General features: G+C 41.4%; 1 protein-coding gene across 1 annotated transcript; it reads left to right on the forward strand.

Moving 5' to 3' along the window:
- Window positions 1–4: 4 nt before the first annotated feature.
- Window positions 5–775, forward strand: DDX28 (DEAD-box helicase 28; the record flags this gene model as incomplete). The annotated part of the gene is made up of 1 exon (XM_010167425.2): window positions 5–775. A coding segment is annotated over one exon (735 nt), but the record flags the coding sequence as incomplete, so codon positions are not given.
- Between the last annotated feature and the right edge of the window lie 7306 nt (window positions 776–8081).

Raw genomic sequence — 8081 nt, forward strand, 5'->3', positions numbered from 1 at the left:
CCTGATGGACGACTCCTTCGCGGAGCTGCTGGAGGAGATCCTGGCCTATGCACCCCTGGCTGCGGGCACCCCCGGCCCGGACGGCCCCGAGGAGGTGAGGACCCAGGTGGTAGTGGTCGGAGCCACCTTCCCCGTGGGGCTGAGTGAGACCCTGGGGAAGTTCACTGACGTGGGCCGGTTCATCACCCTCACCACCCAGAGCCTGCACCGCCTTCCACCCCACGTCCAGCAGAAGTTTGTCCGCCTCAAAGGCCGGGACAAGCTACCCGAGCTGCTGCAGCTACTCAAGGAGCGCCCAGTGTCCGGCGGGACTGTCCTCATCTTCTGCAACAGTGCCAGCACTGTCAACTGGCTGAGCTATATCCTGGATGACCACAAAATCAAGCACCTGAGGTTGCAGGGACAGATGTCGGCAGCTGCTAGAGCTGGTATCTTTGCCTCCTTCCAGAAGGGAGATGTGTCTGTCCTCATCTGCACTGACCTTGCCTCGCGGGGGCTGGACACCAGCAGTGTGCAGCTAGTGGTCAACTATGACTTCCCAGACACCCTGCAGGACTACCTGCACCGCGTGGGGCGGGTTGGACGGGTCGGAAGCAAGGCGCCTGGAGCTGTGGTTAGTTTTGTCACCCATCGCTGGGATGTGGACCTGGTGCGGAAAATAGAAACTGCAGCCCGGAAAAGGACAGGTCTCCCAGGCATGGACTCTTCTATTAATGAGCCCTCATCTAAAGGAGGTTGATTCAAATTGCTGAGTAGTAAGAAATGGCCTGGTAGGGACAAAGCTTGATGTTGTTAAGGCCGAGGGAATGAGCTTATGTGTCTAAGCGAGACTGAAAAAGTAGAGAATTGAGTTTTGGAACCAGGTGATCCGGTTAACCTTGTGCACTGCTTTGGAAGCTGCAATAGTCATTTCCACAGGCATCACAACTCAGGGCTTTCCAAAAGGAAGCTAGTAAGAAAGTCAGTAATAAAATGCCTTTGGAGAAGAATGATCTCATCAGTTGATTTTGGTTTTTTTTTTTGAGACTTTTAACCTAAATTCAAATCAGATTGAAAGTACACCTGTATGATGTGGAGTTCTGTTGCATTTCATTGCTTCCTACCACCAGCAGCTAAACATTCATTATTAAAACTTGAAAATTATTACTGTGTCAGGGGAAAAAAAAGAATATTTTCCTAACTTTGTTATAACTGTGACCAAGAATAGATACACAGAAAGACTAAAGAACAAATTACATTTTATTTTCTTGTGATGTGGCAGTTCAGAGAATTCTAGACCCCATACCTCTAAAGTTTCGTGGGAACAAGAAGGCACAATAAAGCTTGAAGCTTTTTCCAAGGTATTAATTTGTCATTTTATGGTTACCTTTCACCAAGAAGGGGGATCTTGCTGTTTCATGTTCTATTAAATAAATAATTTTTAAAAGCCTTTAAAGTGTTGGTTTTTTTTGTTTTTTTTTTTTTTTTTTGCATGCTGTAGTGACATGTCCAGTCTCTGAACTGATTGTAAAAGCAAAGAAAACCCCACCCACCAAAAAATGTCTCCTGTTAAAGAATTGTGTTGACTCACAGGTTCTAATGATTCCCAGGTAACAGAGCTACTACAAGGTCTCTTTTGAATATCATGCTGTTGTTCTTTTCTGCTTTAAACCAAAGGATTAAAGTGAGGCTGAGGCTCTTTCATATCTAGCTGCTAGTTTGTATCCATGGTAAATAATCACACAAAAATAGCACTTTAGCTCTGATTTCTCTTGCAGTGATTTATCGCAGCCTTGCCTTTTACTGGCTGTTTTTCCCATGCTGTCCACTTCAGCCTGTGCTAAAGCTTGGCATGGAGTAGTAAGCTCTTAAAAGAAAAGATCACAGCATAGTATCTAAATCATTGGTTTTGAAGGAAATAAGGCACTGGAGCTACTCTTAGTATACTTAGAGTGAAAATTAAAGAAAACTTGAACAGGTAATCACTGAAGGATAAGGATATATAACATTCTAGAAATTGTACACATGTACTCTGTTCACGTTGTACAGTTAAGGGGCTCTTGGAGAATGTTGCAAGCTGCAGTAGAATTATTTAATACAACAGAAAGCTTTCAATTTTATAGAAATAACAGTGGAAGAGTGATCCACTCGGAGAGTGGAAGCCTTTATATTTTGGTCCTGTTCATTGCATGGACTGCTTGCCTCTCTTCTGTAGTTCATTTAACTGTAAATCAGGCAGTTTATTTGTCCTCAAGAGAAGCTTACTGTTTACGTATAGGAGTTGGGTAAATCCTTAAACAGAAATCTGGGGTCAATCTGTAGTATTATAATTTACAGAAAATCTTATGCATCTTATGTTGTATCAGATCCTCTGAACTGCTGAGAAAAAGCTTCCTTTAACTGTAGACACGTAGATTAAATTAAGTAAACTTATTCAAGAAACTCCAAGTAAGAAATTTTAATATTAGCTTGCCTGCTTTGCCTAAGCAATTTCAGGCAGACTGTATCTCAAGTGTCACATAATTTGACTCTGATCTTTTTCAAAGCTGTAGCACTTGACTGTATTAGCATAAATAATTGAGTTCCTGCCTCATAGAGTGTCTTTCTTTCCTGAGGCAGCTGGTGATGGTGACCATGCTCCCCAGTTCAACATACAGAGTTGTCCTTTTAAATTTCTGAGGAAAGTTGTTGCTCAGGATCTCAGATGTCTGACTTCAAGTCTTTGTCTTCTTGTATAGCTGTTACGCAGGATTAAATCAATCAGTTGTTGGGGCTAAACTGTCATAACTGTTGCAGATGTGTACTGTAATACTTTATTCCTACAGTTTCCAGCTAAATAATACAATCAGAGTTAACCACAGTTAAATGATGTCACATAAACAATAACTTCTGACACAAGATCCATCGTTAAACTATGTGGCAGTGGTTATTCATAATTAATACATCTGCCTAATTTGTACAAGTAACTAAGTGGCACTGGCAATAAGGGAGCAGTTTTTCTCTTGAGTTAAAATATGTGGAAGGAAAATGGGAAGAAGGTTGACTTCTGATAAATTAACCAGATTATAAAAGGTAATGTGGGCATATTTGACATTGAGGTATAAAATATACATGTTAAAAATGAATGATTGGTGTTATTGCACAACACAGAAATTAATTGCATGTGTTCTGATGGCCGTAACAAAGAATGTTGAAGATGTTCTACGAGGTTATATTTTGATATATTTGTTGTTTTTTAGATGTATCATTTGTAATTTTAACTTCTGTAACTTGTTTTTAACTCAGTCGTGTAGTCTATGAATCTGGAATCATGTTCCAGTGAATCCCATGGCAGGTCAGTATGGATTGCAGCACACAATATTATCGAATTAGACAACACAGTGCAATAAAAGTTACTTCAGCCATATGCCGCTTAATTTTGAATATGCATTTTTATATATTTACAAACAGTAACCTTAAGCTGGGTACAAATGCTCTAAACTGTTTGTTGCTAGGGCATAGTTGATCAAAACAACCCCACAAAAACATTTTGGTATTGGCCACTAAAGTGGCCAATAAAAAGCTTTGGGTAGATATACTCAGAGAACACTATATTTGCCAATAAAACCTTTTGTAAATATTACTTTCAAACAAAACCCCAGTTCTTTTAAGCGTATGTTGAGAAATACCACTTTCCTACTGTTGCTCACAAAGAGACAGTTCCTGTAGCCAGTGATTAACAGCAGTAATAGCAGTAATTACATTGAGGAGCACCAGACATTCAAACTCTGGGATATATAAGCTGATACAGAGCCACCAAATGCAGACATACACATCACTGACGCGTGTCATGTGAAAGGTTTTGCTACCCAATAGGTAAATACTATAGCAAAGCCTTCAAGGAGATTTAGAGATTCTATTGCAGCTAATGAGCTAGAAATATGTGTAGCTCACATATGGTCAAACTTGTTTAAGAAACAAAGACATACTCAAAGACTTTTTAGTTTGACCTTTCCCAAACTGCTTCTCAGTGCTTTCTAAATGTCACATTGTCTTGTTGTTCACATCCTAATGGCTGTCTATACACATAATTAACTGTTCTTTTCATATCTGCCCATATTCTACCTTCTTGTGTAACTCTTATTTTAGACTTTATGGGCATGACTACAACTGGATATGGATTCTATCTTATGGGCATTACAAGAACATTCAGATACTTCTGCTGCACATAGCCCAGTGCCTAGCAAGGTACCCTAGAACAAGCTGTGTCCAATGTCCTAACAACCAGATGGAAACACGCCTCCTACCACTCTGGGAATCTGACAAAGTCCGTATTTTTGCCAGCTGCACCGCTCCCTGAAATGCACTTGTATACCTGTTCTCCCCAAACAGCATCCTTTCCCTTCCTCTTCCTCCTGAAATGTATTTGTGAGCCCTATTTACATGTTGGTGGTTGTGTGTGTGGTAGAGAAGTTCTCCATGCGTATCCTGACCAGTTTCTCAGTGGGAACTGGCTGCAGGAAGAACTTGCAGGTGAAGACTTGCTGGCAGGCCTTGCGGAAGTTTTCTGAGAGGAAAGCATAAATAATGGGGTTGATGCAAGAGTTCCCATACGCTAAGCAGTGAGAGATGATGCGGAAGGTGAAAGAGATGTTGTTCAGCGGAAACTGCCCAAACTCTGCCCACATCGTGATGATGTGGTGTGGCAGCCAGGAGAGCAGGAACACAGCGATGATGAGAAGCACCGTCTGCGCTGTCTGGAAAAAGCAAGAGCACATATTAAATGGTTGCAGTGGTCAAGTGAGTCTGTGGTATGAGTGAATGTGCCTTCCTCTGTCTGTAGTGAAGGCAGCACAACACAGGCAGCACTGACAACTGCCAGGTGGGCAAATTACAACAACATGAAAAAAGGATGCTAAAAACCTCCCTGGAAAACAAGGATTGCCTGGTTTTGCTCAAGCAAATAACTCTATAGGCAGTGGAGATAGAGCCCATAAAACCTCAGACAATACAGAAGCTGCAACAGTGATGCTAACTACGTTATGTGGATGAGTGGAAATAATACTCCCTTACATCTGGAGGCTGAGGAACATTAGGATATTGAAAATAACTGCAGAAGACAGTCTGGCTGTAAGGAAACATGCCACTGAGAGGAGTAACAAAGACTGACCTGAGGAGAAAGATTTTTACATTAGCTTCTCTCTTACAGGAAAAACAAAAAAAAACCCCAATGCATAGAAGATTATTTTGTTTTTTAGATATGCAGTGCTCTTTGGTTAGGAATATTCCTAGCTAGGTGATATCCTGAGGGAGCCTCACTGTGCCCGTGGGATCCCAGCCTGTGCTGGCTGGGCTAGAGGTGTGCCCCTGCAATGATTGCTCTCCAGTCAGTCTGGCCAGGCACTGTCACAGGCTGTCATTTGTGAGCCCCAAAGCTTGACCTGAGGTAAAATTTTCCTGAAAACAGTGTTCTTCAAAGTCACCATCCAAAATGAAGGTTAGCGTGAGGTGAGCTGCTGACTGCAGCTGTGGCAGCCCCTCAGCTGCGGCCGGGGGGGAGGTACAATGGCTGAGGTGGAGCCGGAGGAGGGCTCAGGAACGTGGCGGCACGGTATGAGGGGGCGGCTGGGGAGGGTGCAGGGAGAGGCAGCTTTGACCAAAGGTAGGTGGTAGGAGCTGCTGGAGCTGTTTTGGTGTGAAATTTAGCAGGCCAAAAACCCAATTTTCTTTGGGTTTTGTTCCTTTTGTTGAGGGGAAATGGTAGCTTGGGGAGAGGGGCTCAGGCTGTGAGGAACCTGGGTGGGGAGAGGACTGAAGGCACCTGCATTTTGGGGCTGTGAGTTCAGGATATCTGCTGTCCCTGAAGCAGAGAACCTCACTAATGTAGGCAGAGTCCTTTGCCCTATGAATATTGCTGTGAAATTAATGTTTAGAGGATCTGCAGGACGCATACCAAGAAATAATTCAGTCTTTATTGAAAAGACATTTCCCCTCTTGAACAAAATCTCCTCAACTTGGTATAGTTAAGAGTGTGTATTACAACAAAATCAATCTTTTAAAATTTTTTAAAATGTATTTGTTTTATTTTCCTGGAAACCTTTGAAGAGGATTAAGAATGACTTTACTGTAAGCTACAGTAAATAAAATTAAACTATAAGTCAGTTCATCTTCCTTTCCATAAGACCTTGAGGCCTGTGGGAACAGGGCCTCGCTTTTCAAGTTTAAGAAGGCTGTTGTTAAGGGTGTTGCTGTTCTCTCACTTTCTACTTCTAGCACACTCAGGGAATACTTAGCGAGGCTCAGAGGTTACTGACCTGAGGCCTCTGGGAGCCTTTCCTAATGTTTTTGCAGGGCTAATTCTACCTGACTTCAGTAGTTTTAAAAAATACTAATGGTTATGGAAGGTGAGCATTTTTAAATGTATTAAATCCCTCCTTTTGGAGTACTCTAGCAGATGCACAGCAAGTGACTTCCCTCCTCTCCCCCCCAACTGATTCTTGGCAAAATATGTGCTTTTCAACTTAAATATTTAGTGTTTCTCATTTGTATTTTGGCACTTTAATTAATGTAACAATTTGCAAATATGCAGATATTCTCCTTTCCCTAAGGAGACTTGTACAAGTAGCAGAAAAGCAGTCGAGAAAAATGAAAACTTGGTCTTCATTTCAGCTTAAGGTTTACAGCCTTACTAGTCTAGGTCAATGCTTCTGTCATTAGTTCTCTTGCATGATTTCAAGTTAATTACTTTCCTAGAAGAGAGAATTTTCTAGTGAACAAAAGCTTATTTACTAAACAGTTATAATGGCTACATCTAGCAGTTGTTTTGTTTGCTAGAGAAGACCTGCAGGATTTAGTGTCTTGTTTTAAAGCACTCTATCGCTATACCTGTTATGCTAAAATGTATAAATAGAAGTTATAAACACTCAGGCTTGCATATATCTAACACCAAAACACCTAAACTGGAACGAACTTTTAGGAGAAGGGAAATCTTTTTCTCAGCCCCCTCCTCCCCCAAAAAATACAGCAAATACAACAGCTCCTGCAAAACCTCTGTATGTTGTCTGACCTTTCTGCAACACTGCACAGTTGGCATAATTTGCCAAATTAAGCATGTCTCCCAGGCAGTATTTCAGTGGTGATTCAGTTGGCTGGGTAGAACTGGGCTCAGGAAGATGTTTTGGATTCCCATTAAATTGGGAGGGCATTTCTTGGTTTGTTTGTTCCTCTCTTGGTACTCTCAGTGGCTGTGGACTTTGGGTGAGATGGAAATTGCAGCATATTTTACTATGTCTACCCCTCTATGGTGTATGCTTGGCCTTGTTGGAACTGTAATATGAGGCAAATAAGGAAATTATGAGTACCAGAACAAATGAAGCAAGGTTTCCCAAGGAATTATGTCTTAGATGGATTCTCTGGTGCCCTAAAATACAGTAGTGGTACAACCAAAATACTTCTCCTCAAAGCATTTGCAGTCTTGCCCTTGTCAATGTCTCTCTGAATACTTAATAAATTTTTATTCATCTAGAGTTTACTTTAGTTGTGGCTTTTTCTGTCTTCCTGTATCAATGAGTTAGGTATTGCATTCATTAATGTATACTGGCTAACAGAAGGCTTCTGTGTTGCAGACTAACTACCAAGATCATGTTCTGGAGATGATGACAGCGTGGGGAAATGACAGCATGCTCCAGGGAAGAGTGAAGTGATGTTACTTCATAGCAGAAAGAATATAAGGTGATTAGATCTTGGCACATAACATCTGGGATTGTAACAACTGGTTGCAGTCCCATACATGAGAACAGTGGGAGAATACTAAAATATTTATAAACAATCCCGTGTTTATAACCTGCCTTGTTCAAAGGGGTTGGAGATAAGGGGTGCAGGAAATCTATTTGTCTTCCAGGTTCTTCTTAGTAACTGCCCTATAATACTTTTGAAGTTTCCTAAGATTATTTAGAACTTTAAAAACCTTTTGATTTTTTTAAGTGTCAAAATACTTCAAAAGCTGCCTGCTGCTCTAAGAAGCTGCTACACTTACGTGTTGAGATACAGTTCTTTATTAAATATCTGGCTGGGGCTTACTTCATCTAGACAATTGGAGTTGGATCAGGACCTTCATGTTTTGC

This window comes from Antrostomus carolinensis, unplaced genomic scaffold (genome assembly GCF_000700745.2).
Source record: "Antrostomus carolinensis isolate BGI_N321 unplaced genomic scaffold, ASM70074v2 scaffold52000, whole genome shotgun sequence".
NCBI classification, from domain to species: Eukaryota; Metazoa; Chordata; class Aves; order Caprimulgiformes; family Caprimulgidae; genus Antrostomus; species Antrostomus carolinensis.